The 21,985-nt window shown below is 43.0% G+C and overlaps 1 protein-coding gene across 2 annotated transcripts; it reads left to right on the top strand.

Annotated features, from left to right (window-relative positions):
• Positions 1–9,483: 9,483 nt before the first annotated feature.
• Positions 9,484–19,943, top strand: LOC139567500 (malate dehydrogenase, cytoplasmic-like). 2 transcript variants are annotated; one of them, XM_071388818.1, is made up of 9 exons: positions 9,484–9,759; positions 14,104–14,202; positions 14,445–14,541; positions 15,445–15,620; positions 17,118–17,240; positions 17,561–17,737; positions 18,442–18,555; positions 18,933–19,022; positions 19,485–19,943. In XM_071388818.1, exons 1-9 carry the CDS (start codon positions 9,706–9,708, stop codon positions 19,605–19,607), a joined length of 1,053 nt encoding a protein of 350 aa, XP_071244919.1. In that variant the 5' UTR covers positions 9,484–9,705; the 3' UTR covers positions 19,608–19,943. The 2 variants fall into 2 exon arrangements, with proteins under 2 accessions (XP_071244919.1, XP_071244920.1); XM_071388819.1 differs by lacking the exon at positions 9,484–9,759 and adding an exon at positions 12,669–12,889.
• The last annotated feature ends 2,042 nt before the right edge of the window (positions 19,944–21,985 follow it).

Below are 21,985 nucleotides of genomic sequence, written 5' to 3'. Positions count from 1 at the left end.
GTGATTCATCACTCCAGAGAACGCTTTTCCACTGCTCCAGAGTCCAATGGCAGTGAGCTTTACACCACCCCAGCCAATGCTTGGCATTGCGCATGGGGATCTTAGGCTTGTGTGCGGCTGCTCGGCCATGGAAACCCATTTCATGAAGCTACCGAGGAACAGTTCTTGTGCTGACGTTGCTTTCCTGTGGCAGTTTGGAACTTGGTTGTGAGTGTTGCAACCGAGGACAGACCATTTTTATGCGCTACGCCCTTCAGCACTCGGCGGTCCCGTTCTGTAAGTTTGTGTGGCCTACCACTTCGGGACTGAGCCGTTGTAGCTCCTAGACATTTCGACTTCACAATAACATCCCTTACAGTTGACTGGTGCAGCTCTATCAGGGCAGAAATTTGACAAACTGACTTGTTGGAAAGGTGGCATCCTATGACGGTGCCACGTTGAAAGTCACTGATTTCTTCAGTAAGGCCATTCTACTGCCAATGTTTGATTATACACCTGTCAGCAACGGGTGTGGCTGAAATAGTGAAATCCACTCATTTGAAGGGGTGTCCACATACTATAGCATATATAGTGTAGTTGCCTTTTAGTTGAGACTCTATATAAATTATATTCGACTACCTTCAGTATTTGAAAAATTCTTATTTTCAAATAAACTACAAAATACAACTATTTTCTGCCCAGGTCTTCAAGAGACACAGAGTACCAAACTGCCACTCTCTTCACAACACCATTTTAATTACGGTCTCCATACAGCCCCAAGCAGAGAGTTCTTTCCAAGATCACAGCAAACAAATATGTCGTGCAGAGCAGTCGACAGGTGACAAAACTCATTCAATTCAAAACGTTGACGTGCACGAGTGTCTGTGCATGTGCCCTTTGGTCTAGTTGGCCTTCACACCTAGCCCAGGTGGATAGGTAGATCGCTGTATCACTGTGTTCCTTAGAGTCTAATGGGTGCCTGTGGTTTCATCAACATAGGTGTTGATTGACTTGAAATCCTTTATATGATCATTTAAATTGACACTGCCAGAGACAAATGTGCTGTGCTCTGCAAAGCCATGTGATATACTTTTGGTCTATGGCCAAACTCTTCGAAAAAAGGGTTATTCAGCTGTCCCCATAGGAGAACCCTTTTTGGTTCCATGTAGAACCCTCTGTGGAAACGGTTCTACATTGAACCCAAAAGCGTTCTGCCTGGAGCCAAAATGGTTTTTACCTGGAACCAAAAAAGGATCTTCTATGGGGACAGCCGAAGAACCATTTTAGGTTCTAGATAACACTTTTTTTTCTAAGAGTGCAGAGAAAAAACCTGGCATCTAACCCCAATTTGCGTCACACTAATTCTAATTCCAAGTTATCATACTTTCTTGCATTCTCTCTGTTGTATTTTTTTGTCCTCTCTCTCTCTCTCTCTCTCTCTCTCTCTCTCTATCTCTCTCTACCTTCTCTTCCCCCACTTTTTGTATGAGCCCTCAGGGTAGCCGCTCATTGAGAGAGGAGAAGAAAGGCGACATAAAGGAGAGAAAGTAAAAGCTGAGGAGGTGCGGAGGGGACACAATGCTCTCCAGAGGAGACAGTCACGCGCTCCCATTGAGGAGGGGACAGGGACAGAGTGGCGCCAGGGCTCAGGGCGGACACGTTCATAATCACACATGGCAAGGGAGAGAGACGAAGAGAGATAGAAAGATAAAGTGTGTGTTTGTGTGTGTGTGTGTTAGATTAAAGATCACAAACTAAGGTGAGCTGAAAGTAATACATTACTGTGCACATGCATGCCTGCATACCTGCACATGTCTGCGATATGTCCTCAGATTCATCACATTGAATACAACAGAAACTAACATAAACCACAGGTCAAGGAGGTGAGTGAGGTTGATTGGTGTTGGTGCGTGAGAGTGCGTGCACGTGTGTCAGTCTGTCCGTCACTCACACGGTCGGACCCCAGTCTACTTCGAACATGACCGCAGGGCTCTTCAACAGATAGGCATGAGGTGACATGACGGCATAGGCATGAGAGACCGCCAGCCGTCTTAAAAGGTCACTGAGGACAAATCCTCCACCCCATCTGACTGCTGTTGTCCCTTAGGACAGGTCAAGAGTTGAAAAGTTCACCCACGGAGAAAGGTGAGGAAGCCAGTCATGCAAATATGAGAAGGTGACACGGGAGAGGATTAGTGAGACTAGGTGAATGAGAGAAAACCAAGACGAGCACAAAACCCTGTCCTGGGATAAGTGGCTACAGAGTAAACTGAGATGTTTTCTGTTTTTTTTTGTGTGATTATTCTAATTTGTGAACCAAAGTAATCAGAATTGGAGTGTGGGTTGAGGGTCTCAGAGGCCAAATGCAGCCGTTTTATCTCAATTCAATCTCAATCGAGTCCTTTCTTGGTAACATTTAAGTACTTTACTGTGATTGTTTTAAATTAAAATGCTCAAAAATAAACTAAAATAGCTTCTTAGCAAAGAGCAATTTCTCTAGGACTGCTAGGGGAGTGTTCTGAGGGGGAAGGGTAAAACGAAAAACTAGCTGTTATTGGCAGAGAGGTTTGGAACTCTCTTTCTTATTGGTCTATTAACTAATTTACCGCCTGGTGATGTCACCAAGCAGGCCAAAACTCCATTCCACCAAAACAGGCAGAAATTTCAGGCGATCTTTTCAAATAAGGGCATTACTATAATTTTCGCAATTTAACAGTATCATTCCAATGTTATAGTGTGGGAATATATACAAAATATAGGAAAATCACGTATTTTATTGCCCTGGGTCTTTAATTATGTTTCTAGTTATTATATTATAAGTCTAGTTATTATTAGAGACTGTTAATAATGCCTAAGGCCAAATCTAATAGTTATGTATTGGCTAAGTAATGCTTTATTAATGCTGAATTACAAACTTAGTAATGGTTTAAACATGTGTTATTACAGACCGTTGGCTAAATAATGGTTTAATCATCCTTAATTACTGTGCCTTCACAAAGTATTCACACCCCTTTACGTTTTCCACATTTTGTTGTGTTACAGCCTGAATTTAACATGGATTCAACTGAGATGGTGTGTCACTGGCCTACACACAATACCCCATAATGTCAAAGGGGAATTATGTTTTTAGAAATGCTTACAAATTAATAAAAAAATGAAAAGCTGAAATGTCTTGAGTCATACAATTATCTGTAAGGTCCCTCAGTCGAGTAGTGAATTTCAAAAACAGATTCAACCACAAAGACCAGGGAGGTTTTCCAATGCCTCGCAGAGAAGGGCACCTATTTGTAGATGGTTAAAAATAAAAATAAACAGATATTGAATATCCTTTTGAGCATGGTGAAGTTATTAATTACAATTTGGATGGTATATCAATACATCCAGTCACTACAAAGATTCAGGCGTCCTTCCTAACTCAGTTGCCGGAGACGAAGGAAACCGCTCAGGGATTTCGCAATGAGGTCAATGGTGACTTTAAACAGTTCCATATTTTAATGGCTGTAATAGGAGAAAACTGAGGATGGATCAACAACATTGTAGTTACTCCATAGTACTAACATAAATGACAGAGTAAAAAGAAGGAAGCCTGTACAGAATAAAACTATCCCAAAACATGCATCCTGTTTGCAATAAGGCATTAAAGTAAAACTGCAAAAAATGGGGCAAAGAAATTAACTTTATTTCCTGAATACAAAGCGTTATGTTTAGGGCAAATCCAACTCAAAACATTACTGAGAACCACTCGTATGGGTATGTTATGGGTATGCTTGACGTCGTGTGGGCGAGCAGTTCGCTGATGTCAACGTTGTGAACAGAGTGCCCCATGGTGGCAGTGGGGTTATTGTATAGGCAGGCATAAACTACAGACAACGAACACAATTGCATTTTATCGATGGTAATTTTAATGCACAGCGATACCGTGACGAGATCCTGAGGCCGGTTGTCGTGCCATTCATCCGCCGCCATCACCTAATTTTTCAATAGACAATTCCTGGAAGCTGAAAATGGCCCAGTTCTTCCAAGGCCTACATACTTACCAGACATGTCACCTATTGAGCATGTTTGGGATGCTCTGGATCGATGTGTACGACAACGTGTTCCAGTTCTCGCCAGTATCCAGCAACTTCGCACAGCCATTGAAGAGGAGTGGGACAACATTCCACAGGCCACAATCAACAGCCTGATCAACTCTATGCAAGGGAGATGAGTCGCGCTGCATGAGGCAAATGGTGCTCACACCAGATACTGACTGGTTCTCTGATCCACATCCCTACTTTAATTTTTTTTTAATCTGTATTCCCAGTCATGTTAGTTAATGTATTTCAATTGACTGATTTCCTTATATGAACTGTAACTCAGTAAAATCTTGTTGCATGTCGCATTTATATTTTTGTTCAGTGTACAATCCAAGTGCGTAAAGCTCTTAAAAACGTACCCAGAAAGACTCACAGCTATAATCACTGTCAAATGGTGATTCTAACATGTATTGACTCAGGGGTGTGAATTCTTATGTAAACAAGGTATTTATGTATTTCATTTTCAATAAATGTGCAAACATTTCTAAACACACGTTTTCACTTTGTCATTATGGGGTATTTTGTGTAGATGGGGGAGAGAAAGAATGCTATTTAATCCATTTTGAATTCAGGCTGTAACACAACAAAATGTGGAATAAGTCAAAAGGTATGAATACTTTCTGAAGGCACTGTATGTACATGCATAGCAATGCTTCACTACAATGAATCGATAGGACTCAGTTGTTGTTCCAGTTTCTGATTGGTTGACTATTTCCAAGGTGAGAGAAACTAAAAATTACTTTTCCATTGATGATTATGTGTTCCATCATGAGGCCATTGAATCCATTCTCAAGGGTTAAGCAGTGGCCTTAACTGACTCACAGATTTATCCAACGATCCTCACGCCCCAGCTAACACGGCGAACTGATCAGGGCCGACGGAGCCCAAATTCTCCACATTGTTCCATTCATCTCAGAGAACATGGCTTGTCTGTCAAAGATGCTCTCTGGAGAGAAAAGCCTTGGTCTAGAAGATAGAATCGGCCTTGCTCCAATCCCTTACTCAAATCCAAACCTTATAGCCATCATACGCTATAGACAACAACCACCTTGGCTGGGAACCAGCACTTCAGGGCACTTTCTATCAGCAGCGTTCCAGGCAGATGGGGAAATGAGTGAGATTGGCAGAGAGGGGAAGAGGAAGACGAGGCGACTGACTGAGAGGATACTGTTGCCAAGGAGGCGAGGGTTGGGATGGGGGGGTTGTGGGGCGTGACCACTCTTAATTATCCGATATGGTTGCCAAGCGTTGGCACGGGGACATGTTCAGAAATCGAGTGACAGGTTGCCAGCTCGGTGGGAGAAGAGCCAATAGGTGCGTTCTCTGGGTTTCGAATGACAAACGCCAAGTGACTAATGCTTTTGGAGCATTGGGTGGGGGCCTACGCGCCATCAAACACGCACCAATGGATCTCCCCACAGTCGTCAGTCATCATCCCATGCAATACAGAACAGCAGTTGAGCAACAACACCAGTCAAAAAGACGCGACCGATGCCGACCGTATCTGTTTGGTTGTGAGGCTTCCCTATCAGTCCGATCTGAATGGCCCCACACTTTTAATCCTTGGTTTAGATTAGTTTCTCGCTCCAATCCCTTAAATCCCTCTCGGAATGTTTCTGTGCTGCATGCTACTCTCACCGAGATATGGATCGACTGTTAGAGCGATCAGCGATTGGTCATTGACTGCAGTCACCTCATGGAATCAGTCTCAGAACAAAACAAAGCCGGCCTCCATGTTGCATGAGAGATACTGAAGGCGTGGTGCGACTATCAGGGGAGGCACCGAAATAGCGGATCAGTGTTGGGTTCGTAGGGGTCAAAGAAGAGGCGGCGGTAGACACTGGCTAACCTGTCCTTGTTGCCGGCCTTCAGGAACTACTTTCTTTCAGTCACTCAGAGATGGGGGATGGGATGGAGATAACACGGCCATAGCAGGTGAGATCACCGTCTCTGGGTTCAACTGCATGTCAGGTGAAATTCCCACAATGCCCTCTGTTTTCACAGTCTACACAAACATGGAACTGAGATCCAATCGCTCCCACTCTTTTGTTGTCTTTCAAACCTTTTCTTGTATTGTTGTGGCGTTTTAAGGCCTGCAAATATTTATAATCCCCACATAGCAGACACAGAAGACATAACAAACAACCGTCGAAAGACTGCACTTGACGCCAGTAGTGCCCTAAAAACAGTCGTTGTTTGGATTGGGTTGAAAACGACAATGTTGAGTCCATATAAGTTCAAATGGCGAGCGATGAAGGTTAGGCTAATATCAAAGCTCACCGGTTGGTCAGAAAACGGCATTCCGTACATTCCTCTCCCAGTTCTGTCAGCTTAACCTCAGTGCTGAGAGACTTTTTCACTAGTGCCGTAATTACTGTGGATGGAAGGCAACAGGAAATTGTTATTCGCAAACTACTTTGTCTCTCTCTCTGTCAAAGTGTGCGAAGACGCAGCTGTGGTGGGTCAGTCATCCCCCTCCTCAGGCTTGTCTCTGTGACTGACAAGGGAAGCCAGGTTTGGGATGGTAGACATTGTGTGGTCATGAAAGATGTGGTAAACAAGCTAGGCCATGCCTCTATCGCCGCTACACAGCCAGGCATTAGATGTCAGTCATCGGGAATGGCGCTTTGTTAGCACGTCAACACTTGAGAAGGGGGCCAGAGAGGAAAGAACGTCTTATTAAAAACTATTTGTGATTAATATTTCCATGTCACTGCTGAGTGAATAGAGAAGTGTGTGTGCCCCAGTGTGTGTGCCAGTGCATAATGTGTTTGTGCATGTGTGTATGCACACGTGTGTGTCTGTGCGTGACTGTGTGTGTGTCTGCGTACATCTGTGTTTGTGCATGTGTGTATGCACACGTGTGTGTCTGTGCGTGACTGTGTGTGTGTCTGCGTACATCTGTGTTTGTGCATGTGTGTATGCACACATGTGTGTCTGCGCGTGATTGTGTGTTTACGTGTATGTGTGTGTGCCTGTTTCAATCCGGAATGTGTAACGTATGACACACACACACACACACACACACACACACACACACACACACACACACACACACACACACACACACACACACACACACACACACACACACACACACACACACACACACACACACACACACACACACACACACACACACACACACACACACACACACACACACACACACACGGTGACTGACTGAAGCATGGCAGGTTGAAACCTGCCGAGCAAACTACTCAAGGCTGCCTAGTCATGCATTGTCTGTGGTAGATGATGACTCTAGAGAGGAATGAAAAAACTCACCTCCCTGTCGAAAGAGTCACAGTCAGTGAGGCCTAGTGGATTCAGTCAGACCCTACATGTAAAGACAAGCTGACGAGGTCACGACGACTACAGCTCCTCTTCTCTATATGACCATCAATGTCGTGCCTAGTTTGCCGTAAACACAAGTAGAGGTATCTCAATTTTACCGTATCCCTTTTGATCTACTGTCCAAGTGTCAAGGAATCTATGTGTTATGTAGGATCTGTCACATATGGATGAAAAATGTAAATGTGAATTATACACATCCCACTTCTGACTCCAATGAGCTTCTGCCCAGTGTCAAGGCATTTACGCTTATGTATGTAGGATAGGACTTAAACTGTTCTATATTTACCAATGATAAAGTTATTGTGGATGAAGAAGTAGTGGCAATAGCAGCACTTCCCATACTGGCCCTCATTTCTGAGCACAGCCTATTGCTTTTCTCATGCAAGTGGCGACCTCTGCTGGTACAGTATAAGAACCGAAACATCAACTTGTTTAGCTTTCTTGAAACTAACACTATCTCAACATTTTGTCACATTGCACCTTCCTGAATAGACCACTGGCGTCATGACACCTTCTTTCATCTGTAACCACAGGAGTCTGGTTGCACCTTAATTGGGGAGGAATTGCTCATGGTAATGGCTGGAGCGGAATCAGTGGAATGGTATCAAATACATCAAACACAGGACGGCTTGTAGTAATGGCTGGAATTGAGCAAATGGAATGGGATCAAACACATGGAAACTATGTGTTTGATGTATTTGATACCATTCCACTGATTCCACTCCACCCACCTTATTGTGAGAAGCTTGTGGAAGGCTACCCGAAATGTTTGACCCAAGTTAAACTATTTAAAGGCACTGCTACCAAATACTAATTGAGTGTATGTACACTTATGACCCACTGGGAATGTGATGAAAGAAATAAAAGCTGAAATAAATAATTATCTCTACTATTATTCATAATAATGCAGAGTAAAGTATGTGGTTAGGTGACATCATAAAGATGTCTGTTTATTTTGTCATTAACTACCTGCACAACATTAAAATACAGGCTGGGGCCCAGATAACAGCACATGAAGAGGAAAACAGTAGTCTGGTATAGTCATTACAAGCCGTCCTCCCCTCAGCATCCTCCACTGTGTAACCATCAAAACAATAGATATAGATACTTTTGTACCTGTTTCCTCCAGCATCTTCACAAGGTCCTTTGCTGTTGTTCTGGGATTGATTTGCACTTTGATTTGCACAGACAGAACGCATCTCCTTCCTGAGAGGTATGACGGCTGCGTGGTCCCATGGTGTTTATACGTACTATTGTTTGTACAGATGAACGTGGTACCTTCAGGCGTTTGGAATTGTATGAACCAGACTTGTGGAGGTCTACATTTTTTTCCTGAGGTATTTGGCTGATTTCTTTAGATTTTCCCATGATGTCAAGCAAAGAGGCACTGAGTTTGAAGGTAGGCCTTGAAATACATCCACAGGTACACCTCCAATTGACTCAAATTATGTCAATTAGCCTATCAGAAGCTTCTAAAGCCATGACATAATTTTCTGGAATTTTACAAGCTGTTTAAATGCACAGTCAACTTAGTGTATGTAAACTTCTGACCCACTGGAATTTTGATACAGTGAAATAAGTGAAATAATCTGTCTGTAAACAATTGTTGGAAAAATGACTTGTGTCATGCACAAAGTAGATGTCGGTACCGACTTGCCAAAACTATAGTTTGTTAACAAGAAATATGTGGAGAGGTTGAACAACGAGTGTTAATGACTCCAACATAAGTGTATGTAAACTTCCGACTTCAACTGTACATGCAATATAGCCTACAGGCCAGCAGAGGCATAGGCTAGCATATTGGGCACAGCAGCAGAAAAAAATGCATACTCCTGCTGCATATGTACATTATGGTGTCCTTATGTGACCCCCAAAACACACCACACCTATGCGGTTCTCAATTGTAGGCTAGTGATGTCATCAACCAAACCCCCCTCGCACCCCAGACTTGATCATTACGATAGGCTACACGTTATGCAACAGTGATCATTAATGGGCAACGATTACGGCGCAGTCAATCTATTTTAGTCCACTAAAGCTTATTAGCGAACTAGACTGTAGTGCGAGAGAGAGTGGGGGGTGACTCCCGGGTGAGACTGATAGATAGCGGATCCGAGTATTACTGCATAGCGGAGCGCGTTTCTCGTCCTCCGGGCTCGCGTTTCCCTGAGGTTGTTGCAACGCTCTCTATGTCCTTATCTCCCCGACAATCTCGCCCTGAACTATTTTCAGCTGGACTCGCAAAGACAGACGGGCGGACATACTGTAGCGAGGGGACGGACCCGGGTTCACCATGTTGACATTGTTGTCAGCGATGTACATAGTGGTGCGGGCGGCATCGTCGGAGGTAAGAGGCTTCTCCTTGACCGCAACAGCATACCAAGGGGGCTCTCAAACTAAATATTAAGGCTACCGTTGAATAAACTACAGTTGCAAATTTGACATTGACTCTCCTCCCTATAGCACATGTCTTGTTGAATTACCGCGATAAGCTCTTGCCAACCTAATCCTATTGGGTAGCCTAGTGAAACATTGGTTTATTCGAAGTTTTTGCCGAAGCTTCAGCTATTCTTTCTGGGTAGTGGACACTATCGACTAGAAAATGATAGTCTCATAGGCTACTATTTTGTGGTATCTATCCGTAGGCTATCCCTCAGTCCACAAGACATTCGAATTGAGTAGTCTACTCTGAGGCCTACTCATTCATAATGTAGCATACAGATTGTCTGTGGCTGGACAGTCCTGTCTGTGTGACCCCATCATCATTCATGCATTCATTGACTGCTTCCCCTACGCAGCTTTGGTAAAGGGTGGCAGGTAGCCTAGTGGTTAGAGTAACCGAAAGGTTGCAAGATCGAATCCCCGACCTGACAAGGTAAAGAAGAAAAAAAAGAACGCGAGCGGGTGTTCATTGCAGATTACAACATGGATAGCTCCTTGCCACCAAGTGCATCAGACAGGCGCTGCCTCCATAGGGAAGTCAACTATTTTCACCGGGCGATTATGTAACATTAATGGCCCACTTCCCACAATCATAATGAAACGGATCTAATTAAGCTATAAAGCACGAGGGGTTGTGCTATATGGCCATATACCACGGCAAAGGGCTACTCCTTGTTTGACGCAACATGGAGTGCCTGCATGCATCCCTTAGCCGTGGTATATTGGCCATATACCACAAACCACCTAGGTGTCTTATTGCTATTATAAACTGGTTATCAGCGTAATTAGAGCAAGCAGTAAAAAAAGTGTTTTCTCATATGGGTGGTATATGGTCTGATATACCACGGTTGCCAGCCAATCAGCATTCAGAGCTCGAACCATCCAGTTTATAATTCGTTTTTTATATCTGTTTGCATAACAGTAATCACATTTTTAGCCATGTAGTGTTTTGTTGGATGTGTATACCGTGTGTATCCTGTATATAGACTAATAAAACTTAAATGAAGGTAAATAATATTAGGTAACTAAGTGACATGTTATATCTGCTGTGGAAAATACTAGGCTGCATGTCAGTGTTAGGTCCTGGTTGCTTGATGTAATAGAGTGGACATGAATTATAGTTAGAAGTCAACAGGCTTAGTTCTTGAAACGGGTTCTTTTGAAACCTCCGAATGTATCTCCAGAGGGACATGCCAGAAAGGATGGAATTATGGCGCTTCCCAAACGAAATTGTATTCACTAAACCTAACCTTGTTCTTACCCCACCATAGAAAAAAAAGCTAATATGCCTGCTCATCAGTTGTGAAGACAGTGCCACTTTAGTCTGTTCTATTGCCAAGCAGCTTGTGACTAGTCTACCAGAGCCACATCACTGCACCTGACTTCAAATGACCCCACTCTTGACCCCAGTGGAGGCTACAGACAGATGTCTTGTTCCAATAGTCTTCTATTAGAAAAAGTTAGGTTATACTTACTACTTGAGGATGAATCGTATTTTCTGTTTGAATTAGGCTACCAGTTGGCTTATGACCGATTTGATTTTACACACCTACTAAATAAAGATGCAGGTAGTAAGGCTGGGAGAGGACGTGGTTTTCAAGTTAAACCAATATGGACAAATATTCTCCAGCACTTTCACTTATCAGTGGTCATGAAGCAATGAGGCAATGAAAGAGAAGTGTCTACATCTTACAGACAATGGCCATTAATAGTTGCTTAGTAGTAAGCAACCAACCTTTAACTCAGTCTAATCAGGCTTTTGTTGGGTGTTTGAATGAATCGTTGCTTGAAATATTGTTCATCATGTAATAGCCGCTCTTATTAACTTTAATTATAAGCCATTAATAGATCATTTATAAACCATGTTTTGGATTTGCTGAACATTAATCCTGTCGGTATGCTCAATCTTTATAGAAAAATGCTGTGTGCTGTAATGTAGGTGTGATGCATTTGTAAAACAAACATAGATTGATATCAGGGAATAGGCCTACTTTGGGACAATTCATTGGCTGAATTCAACTTGGCATAGGCTGCCAAAAATCCACTAAAAACATCCCAACACAACTTTAATGTATATATCTGATTAATGAAGTGTATAGATTAAAATGTGTGTTTTCTTAAAAATAAATTTAAAAAAAGCTTGGCCCAGTGTAAATACTGTGCCATCCTCCTTCATTCATTGATTAGACTACAGTGAGAACTGCAAATAACTGTGTACAGAAACTACTTTTTACTCCATACATTTTCCCTGACACCCAAAAGTACTCGTTACATTTTAAATGCTTAACAGGACAGGAAAATGGTCCAATTCACTCACTTATCAAGATAACATCCCTGGTCACCCGTAATGCCTCTGATCTGGCGGATTCACTAAAGAAAAAGTTTCATTTGTAAATTATGTCTGACTATTGAAATGTGCCCCTGACTATCCGTAAAATAAAAAATAAAAAAATAAAAAATCGTGCCGTCTAGTTTACCTAATATAAGGAATTTTAAATTATTTATACTTTCACTTTTACTGTTGATACCTAAGTATATTTTTGAAATTACATTTACTTTCGATACTTAAGTATATTTCAAATCAAATACTTATAGACGTTTACTCAAGTAGTATTTTACTGGGTGACTTTCACTTTTACTTGAGTCATTTTCTATTAAGGTATCTTTACTTTTACTCAAGTATGGCAGTTGGGTACATTTTCAACCCCTGGGTATTAGTAGAAGGAGATATTTGAACGCGGCCCATACTCAGTTTAAAAAAAATGTATGGTCCATATAAGGTTATATGGGCGTGGCCTAAGCGAACAACGAGCTCGGTCTGCAGCAGTTCTTCATGGGGAATGTGTTCCTTTTCGTGGCTTGGGCGGGTAAAAAGACCAGCATCAGTGAATATTCAACTACAGATCCCAGGACAGGAATCCAGTGCGCCACCGTGTGACATTTCAATACAAGCGCAGAGGTGACCCTTCTGTCTAGTCCTAGCGGGAGAACAGTGTTTGCAGGCTTAACTAGATCATCTATCTCAAGTGAATATGGTAAGATGTATGTTTATTTTGTTGCTGTCAGTTAATGCTAAATGTGATATTAATGATGCATCGAAAGTGTTAGCTAGCTAGGAAAACAGATGCTTGTCATTGCTGATGATCAAATTGGGTTTTGTATCCGCTTGTCATTGAAGCCGGGAGCTAGCATCATAGGTTAATCTAATGTTTGATCCAAAATGAGTCTGATTAGATTTCTGGCTAACTTTCACCATCTCTTTCTTAAGTCGTTTGCTAACGTTATTCAGAAAGATGGCCAACCAGCCATCTTGTGCAGTGAGAATAAATATGAGGATGTTGGACTTTTAAAATAGTCTCTAGACTATAATCGCGAAATGAAGAAGATAAAGTGCCTGATTAGGAAATTGTTTCCGCTTTTTCACACTAGTAACAATGTAGCCGCGGTGCCTTCTCTTCTCAGTCGTTATGGCTACGTTGTTGCAGTAACAGACTTTCGCGCCTGGCATTAGTATAAATTGCATCATCATCGTATTTCTTTAATTCATTCATTCCTTGATGACAATGGATATCAAGAACAGCTTGAGTCGCCCATTTTGAAGATATTGGACGCGTTCCTCTGCCCAGGCGTTGCTGACTGACGCATGCCAGGGCTTACAACGCCCGGATAGGTTTTTTATGTATCAGCTAACTACGTCTGTTATAGCAATCTGTCAGTCAATGACAGTCGATGATGTGGCACGCAACCATTGGTTGATGCATGCAACTTCTGAGCAGGGGAACCTGCCCAACATATGGGCATTGCGTGCATCAACCAATGGTTGCATGCACGTCATCCATTGCGTCATCCACTTACCGATTTGCTATAACATATGATGTGGTTAGCTGAAACAACGCCTGGATAGGTATTTTACGTAAGATTTGGCATGCGGTAGCAGTAACGCGCCCGTATGTTGAATATAACTTGGGTAAAATGTAAAAGCCATACATAATAGCCTACATATAGTTCTTAATCTTTGCTCTTTCAAACAACAGTTAGCGTTATATCACGGAAAACATCACTAAATGCACTTTATGGGCTAATGCAAAGTGCGTTTCCACCTGCCAACACTGAATTTTGTCATTTTAATCAACATAGCAGTCAGATGCGATTACTGCCACTTCATTTGCTTATCCCTGCTATGTAGGTCATTACTGCTGTGTTGGAAGATTGCACAGAACGAGTATGGGGCTTGTGTGTTGTTTTGCAGGCCGACCCAATCCGTGTGCTGGTGACTGGCGCTGCTGGACAGATCGCCTACTCTCTGCTGTACAGCATCGCCAAGGGAGATGTCTTCGGCAAGGACCAGGTAACACGGCCTAGGCCTACTTCTATCTGCTCTCTCTTTCTCTCTCTTTCAAATCATCTTTGGCCTCGAGAGAGCACAGGAGGCAGATGGATGTTGTAACATGTAGGCTATAACGACGCCGTTACATAAGCGTGTGTGAATTATACATGGGATGTGAATTTTTGACGAGGTTGGGAGGGGCAGATCTCTTATTTTTGGCAGTGGTGAATGCAGATCCCTCTTTGCATTCGTTTCTGTTGTAGCCCATCATCTTGGTCCTGCTGGACATCTCTCCCATGTTGCCCGTTCTGGATGGGGTTGTGATGGAGCTGCAGGACTGTGCTCTCCCACTCCTCAGGGGTGAGTTATGCTTTTCTACTCTGCCTGGGCTGGCTCTGAGAACATATGAATGAGAACATATGCACCCATTATACATAGGCATGATTTACATTCTGTGTCCTCCCCCATCTGAAACATATTTAAAATGCATTGTGTGTGTATGGACTCTATATCTGTTTGTACCTCCCTGCTGCTGCGGTACTTTTCCAATAGCCCTAACTTCACAGCAGCAGGAATGGTCCACAACAGACTGCTGTGGGAAGGAGTATCAGAAAGGAGGCCTCCTATTAGTCGGTTCCCAAGGCCCTATAGGAAATTCCAGCCAATCCTGGGAGTGGTGGGGCAACAATAGGGGAGGCGGGGGTACAAGACGTTTCTTGCACCAGTGAGCCCTGACTGAAGTTCATCCTGATTAAACAGGGAATTCGTTTTTCACTAGTGGCCAGAGACCAAACATTATCTATGAAATCAGACCATTTGGCAGTGTTTCAAGAAAAGAGACAATTTTTGTCAGCCAGGTGGAGCCACTGTTTGTGTGTGTGTACGGAAATGACCTGAAGGTCATTTTCCACACAGAGACTTTGTCCTTATCTTGCATTCATGTACACCTAGATGGTCCTGAAATGGCAGTATAATTACTGTAAAAAAAACATTTAGCTATCACCACAAACAAACTGCCACCACACCTACTATTTTACTAACTTTGGCAGACATTCTATGCTCGTCGTTTTTTTTAACACATCATCATAATTAAAGTCATAATTGTATTGCGTTTATGTAAAATCTGAATTTTATGTTCATTGCTAAATCCAATACAAACATGCATCTCTCTACAAATGTGTCTGTAACACCAAATGTTAACTACATCCACTCTATCCAACACAATATCCATGGTAACTAACAGCCCCCCCCCCCCAACCACAGAGGTCATCCCCACCGACAAGGTGGAGGTGGGCTTCAAGGATCTGGATGCCGCCATCTTGGTGGGCTCTATGCCCAGGAAGGAGGGCATGGAGAGGAAGGACCTCCTGAAGGCCAACGTGGCCATCTTTAAGACCCAGGGTGCCGCACTGGAGAAGTACGCCAAGAAGACCGTCAGGGTAACTGTCCCTCTGTGTGTCTATGACTCGGCATGTTTCGGGCCACTGCCGCAGAGCAGCAGCAGCAGCCTGGGGAGAGAGAGAGAGAGAGAGAGAGGGGGGTGGGGGAGGGACACACCCCACGCCAATAAGATAGCTTTCATTGCTAATGATAATCAAGGGTCATGAAGGCACAACAGTACGGCAAAGGCCAGGTTGTGGGGTGTTGAATGATGTTAAAGGGTGTTTTGGGGAAAGGTTCATCATTAAGATAGCTCTCATTGCTAATGATAATCAAGGGTCATGAAGGCACAACAGTACGGCAAAGGCCAGGTTGTGGGGTGTTGAATGATGTTAAAGGGTGTTTTGGGGAAAGGTTCATCATTTGCTTGTACTGATGTAACATTTTAGTGAGATACATTTTTGATTCATGTTAAAGACTTTATGTAATACCTCCAGTTCTAGGACATTTTGAAATGAACCACCACTACAGATTTGACAACTTTCCTTCCTTTAAATTCATACTTTTTGACAAATCAGACTATAATTGGACCTTTTCGCATTTCAAACGGGCCAGTTTTATTGGACAGCCTTATACTTCTATGGTATAGGCGCAAGTTCACATCTTAATGGGCTGGGTTCCAAAGCCAGGGATGAAAACTACTCCATGCTGGTGTCACGAGGGGGCCTTTGGAATAAAATGCTAATTAATTACTTTAAAATCATACAATGTGATTTTCGGGATTTTTGTTTTAGATTCCGTCTCTCACAGTTGAAGTGTACCTATGATAAAAATTACAGACCTCTACATGCTTTGTAAGTAGGAAAATCGGCAAAATCGGCAGTGTATCAAATACTTGTTCTCCCCACTGTATATACACATTTAAAAAAAAAAAAAAAAAAAACTTTGTACCCCTTTTCCTCTCCAATTTCATGATATCCAATTGGTAGTTAGTCTTGTCCCATCGCTGCAACTCCCGTATGGACTCGGGAGAGGCGACGGTCAAGAGCCACGCGTCCCCCGAAACACAACCCTGTCAAGCCGCACTGCTTCTTGACACACTGTTCGCTTAACCCGGAAGCCAGCCACACCAACGTGTCGGAGGAAACGCCGTACAACTGGCGAACGTGTCAGCGTGCATGCGCCAGGAGTCGCTAGAGCGCGATGGGACAAGGACATGCCGGCCAAACCCTCCCCTAACCCGGACGACGCTGGGCCAATTATGCATCACCTCAGGTCTCCCGGTCGCGGATCGAACCCGGTGCTGTAGTGACGCCTCAAGCACTGCAGTGCCTTAGATCGCTGCACCACTTGGGAGGCCTCTGGTACTCTTTCTGCTTCCATAAACCAAGTGTATGCTTTTAGATGTATAAATAGTCACGTACAATGGCACAAATGAAGATGAGGACTTAAAATAGGACTTATCCTATTCTTGTTTCCTACTCTGAAATGGAGCTGTTCCTGAATCTGTAGTTTGAGTGAGTGATGACTCTTTGATGTTTCTCTCTCTCTCTCAGGTCTTAGTGGTGGGAAACCCTGCTAACACCAACTGTCTGATTGCCTCCAAGTCCGCCCCCTCCATCCCCAAGGAGAACTTTTCCTGCCTGACCCGTCTAGACCACAACAGGGCCCGTTCCCAGGTAGGCCAAAGCCAAGAGGCTCCATCCGGAAAAAGCCACTAGTTCCTAGCCTCTAGGCACTTGATGTAATGTCCAATCCCAAATGGATCCCTATACCCTATGTACTTCTGGATATCTGAGAGGATTAAGTGTGAGCAATATGATTGGCTAGTTTGAATTTTTACCATATTGCTTAAACCTAGTCAATCATCTTATCTCTAGAAGTGCATAAGGTGTAGCGAGCTATAAGTCAATTTGGAATTTAGATCTGAAACAATTGAATGGGTATACCAATATGGTCAAAAATTCCATGAATTGCATCACAGCCTGTCGGCCTCTAGGTGGCGATGCGTTGCGGCGTGCCCGCCGATGCAGTCAAGAACGTCATCATCTGGGGAAACCACTCATCCACCCAGTACCCCGACGTGCACCACGCCATGGTCAACGTGCATGGCAAGGAGGTGGAGGCGTACGACGCCGTGAAGGACGACAGCTGGCTCAAGGGAGACTTCATCTCTGTAAGTGAACTCAAGTTTTGGCTCTTCTGAGCTAACCCATTTTGACACAATTTCCCATAAGAAATGTACTATAAGGCATTCTAACAATTTTCTTCAAAGGGCATTATTCTGCTATTTTAAATAAATGTATGGCATTGTTTATGAAAATGTTCAGTGCCTCAAACTGTACAAATGTACCAATTTTCATGCTTTTATGAAAAAGTAAACAATTCCACCCCAAATCTGCACACATCGCTTGGACTACTGCTCATAATCAAATTGTATTTGTCACATGCGCCGAATGCAACAGGCGTAGGTAGACCGTACAGTGAAATGCTTACTTACAAGCCCTTAACCAACAATGCAGTTTTAAGAAAAATAAGGGTGATCCTTAATATACAAATAAAATAATGCTTTATGAATGTAGTTATACATATTTATGAGCAGCAATTTGCATCTATGTTGTGTATGCGTAGCTCATAGGTATTATAAATGTGTGATCCTTACCTGAATGAATCCCTTCACATGGAAAAGCGAGCGTAGGTTGTGGGGTGTCATTTTGGACCCCATATCTCATCTTTTAATAATCTCTTATCTGAATACAATAATTTTCACTGAATCTATTAGTCTCTTTAGTCCCGTATTGTTCCTTTAGTTGTAATGAAGCAATCCTAAATCCCCCTCTGTCCCTTTCCCTCTCTTCCTCTCCTCTCTGTCTCCTGCAGACGGTGCAGCTGCGTGGTGCCGCTGTCATCAAGGCCAGGAAGCTCTCCAGTGCCATGTCTGCTGCCAAGGCCATCTGTGACCACATGAGGGACTGGTGGTTCGGCACTCTCGATGTAAGCCGTGTGTTTGGGAGGTGGGGTGGAATGGCGTCAAGGATCTGCAGCAAACCCTCCTTTTTTTCCCTCCAAACTCCACAAAACATTTAACGCTAAACAACTAACATTGCTCAAATGTTTATATTTTGAAAAGCGGTATCTCGGAACAGAACACCACGACCGCTCATTCTTTTCTGGAAGAATCCACGAACATGCAAAGCGTTTTGTTTGGTTGTCTCAGACAAATTAATTTGAATTGGCTGTACTCTTAAGTGGAAAAATAATATCATGCATGATTCTGCAAACGTTCCCTGGATTTCTGGAAAACCTGGGAATTTGTGGGATTTTTTGTGAAGCTGTGTCCCTGGCCTGACTGTTTGTCCTGTTATTTTCAGGGTGAGTTCATGTCTATGGGTGTGTACGCTGGTGGAAACTCCTACGGAATCCCCGAAGACCTCATTTACTCATTCCCTGTTCATATCAAGGTAAGGCATAACCATAGAGATGGCTAGAGGGCTCTTGTGCCACAGTTTGTTTACGAATTGCCAAAATGTGTCACTCATAGCCCTCAATGGCTCTGCTCGTTCTGTCACAGAAGAGGCCATTGTATACATAGATGTGCTGTCTAGCATCTCTATGGGCATAACTAATCAACCCTGGCAAGGTGTATTAATAGAACATATTATTTACTGATGGGTGGTTATTGAAAGTCATTGTTACCCAATATCAGCTTTTCAGAGTTTAGGTTATACCAACATAGGCCTACTATTGCAAGCCAGCAGTGTACACAGACCTGTCATATTCATTTGCTATTGGAAAATTGTGACAAAACTGTGTTACGCAGAGCATTGTGGGTACTGTAGTCGTGTACTGTAGTTGTGATCCTGGACTAGATGAGATGTGCTAAAGAGCCCCCTGTTTGATCCTCATCCATATTCTCTCCACAGAACAAGTCGTGGAATATCCATGACGGTCTGCCCGTCAACGACTTCTCCCGCGCCAAGATGGACGCCACAGCCGCCGAGCTGGTGGAGGAGCGAGACACGGCCCTGTCCTTCCTGAGCCAGTGACTCGCGGTGCCACCTACTGGCACACCGCCACAACAACAGCACTTAGAAGACCCCCAGAACCCTCCTGACTCACGTCTGTGACCAATACCCCCACTCGAGTCCCGCTGCGCATTTGGCGAGTGTGTGTACCTCTCTGTATGTGTGTGTGTTTCACTTTGTTCATCTCTTTAAGGTAACGGTTATTAATAATAAACCTGTAATTAAAAAAAGCTATCTAAACATTGACCTTTGTCGGAAGACACTGGAGGATTGTCCTTTGGGTAGATGATAACGCACAATAGCTCTACTGTACTCACACGTTATCCAACAATAAAAACAGGTACAACTGATAACTCATTCTGTGGATTGTGGGTGGTTATTTGACTAAATATCTATAAATCTGGGCCTCCCGAGTGGCGCAGTGGTCTTTTATTGCTGTGCCACTAGAGATTCTGGGTTCGAGTCCAGGCTCTATCGCAGCCGGAGGACGCGTGGCTCTCGACCTTTGCCTCTCCCGAGTCCATACGGGAGTTGCAGCGATGAGACAAGACTAACTACTACCAATTGGATACCACGAAATTGGGGAGAAAAAAAGGGGGTAAAATATATTTAAATATATATATATCTCTAAATCTAGGGTTTTATGTTATTTTTCGGTTACGTTAATATTAACGTTTACTTGGAAATAGAAATATGATAGTTGTATTTCTATAAATATGGTAGTTATATATATCATGGTATGTGAAATGTTGAGTAAATATTTTTCTACCCCCTTTTTCCGTTGAGGCCCATTGAGCCTTCAAAGAGGGTATTTCTGAAGTTAATTATTATCTTGTCAGTCAGACAAAATACAATCAGTACATGTTGGATGTTGGTGAGGTCAAAGATGGTGAGGTTCATCGCCCTTTGCAATGAAACGCTTGACCACATGGTGGCAATGTTGACAAGGTTATACTACATGGGGACCCCTTTCAAATTGATCAAATGGTAGTTTAACCATATTAACAAGATCCTAATGGTGAAAAGCCTAAGATTTGTAGGATATTGTAATTTCCCTGTTGCCCAATTATTTCTTACCATGAGTTATTAATGTTTCAAAAATAGCAGTTGCATGAATGAAAAGTTGTTTTTACAACCATCTGAGAACCTATCAGGAAACAGGAATCAGTAATTTAATCAACCATCCTGGACTGCCCGGTGGAAGGCGCTGTTTGCCCATTTTACAGTGCATAACAAACTACACAGCGGCCAGGGTCTGAACTGTTTGGTGAGCTGTGCTATGCAGGCATGCAGGCAGAGGGGGGTCCGGAAGACTCATACACTCCAAGGAAAAGGAGAAGATGGACACAGTCTCTCACATAGAGATCCTATTAAATTACAATTACATATGAATTGTTTTAAACATTTGATCATATTTAGTGTTCCTTTAACAACACAGCACATACGGCTGTCACTGGTGTCTGGTCTCAAGTCATTGATGTCCATCTTTCATTGAATGTCCAATATTTGCTAGCAAATTACAGAAGGCAATCAAAGACTATATAGGCTAGGCTGTTGGGAACTATTTGAAGAGATCACATAAAATTACAAAAATACATTATTGTATAGTATTTTCATTTAACCTTAATTTAACTAGGCAAGTCAGTTAAGAACAAATCATTTTTTACAATGAGACGCTGGGCCAATTGTGCGCCGACCTATGGGACTGTTGTGAGACAGCCTGGATTCAAACCAGTGTCTCTGTAGGGACGCCTCCAGCACTGAGATGCAGTTCCTTAGACCATTGCGCCACAGGAGCCCAATGAATTTCTGGAATAAAAGTTTTCCTACCAAGATGGATGTATTTTTAGGCTTTTGGTCTCTCATCCCCCATCAGCTGACCACCAGAACCAGGGTGACTGGTGGGCTAAAAAGGCATGGTACCGGGCCCAAAAGCAGAAGGCCTCCACTGAGGTTTGGGGTGTGTTTGGGGACTCTTTGGAGGGGTGGATTAAGGCTCAAAGATGTTTGGGAAAAAAGGCTATTACAAGGAAAAATACTATGGGAGAAGAAGGTGATTTAGGCTATCTACTGAACAAAGTCATTATTGATTAATACTCAGATTAGTCAGCAGAGTTGCCATCTGAAAGGCATTAGGTAATTTGTAAATAATTACATTTAAATGTAATGCTTTTTATTTTGATGGAGAGCCTTTGTTAGAAAAATAAGAGTTGGAAGAGCTCAGGTCCACCCTCGTGAACAAGATTCTGATTGGGTAAGCGGATTTTCGCATGTTTTGATTGGCCACTGACTCACCAATCGTTTGCCCTCATTAACTGGCCTGGCAAGAAGTCAACTTCGACATTCCCGGCTTTACTTTGGTGTTGCAAGAAGCCTGTCAAAAATAAATATACTCCTCA

The sequence above is a fragment of the Salvelinus alpinus genome, chromosome 2 (genome assembly GCF_045679555.1).
Source record: "Salvelinus alpinus chromosome 2, SLU_Salpinus.1, whole genome shotgun sequence".
NCBI classification, from domain to species: domain Eukaryota; kingdom Metazoa; phylum Chordata; class Actinopteri; order Salmoniformes; family Salmonidae; genus Salvelinus; species Salvelinus alpinus.
Note: the sequence above shows the minus strand (reverse complement) of the source record. Positions and strands in the feature narration are given on the sequence as shown.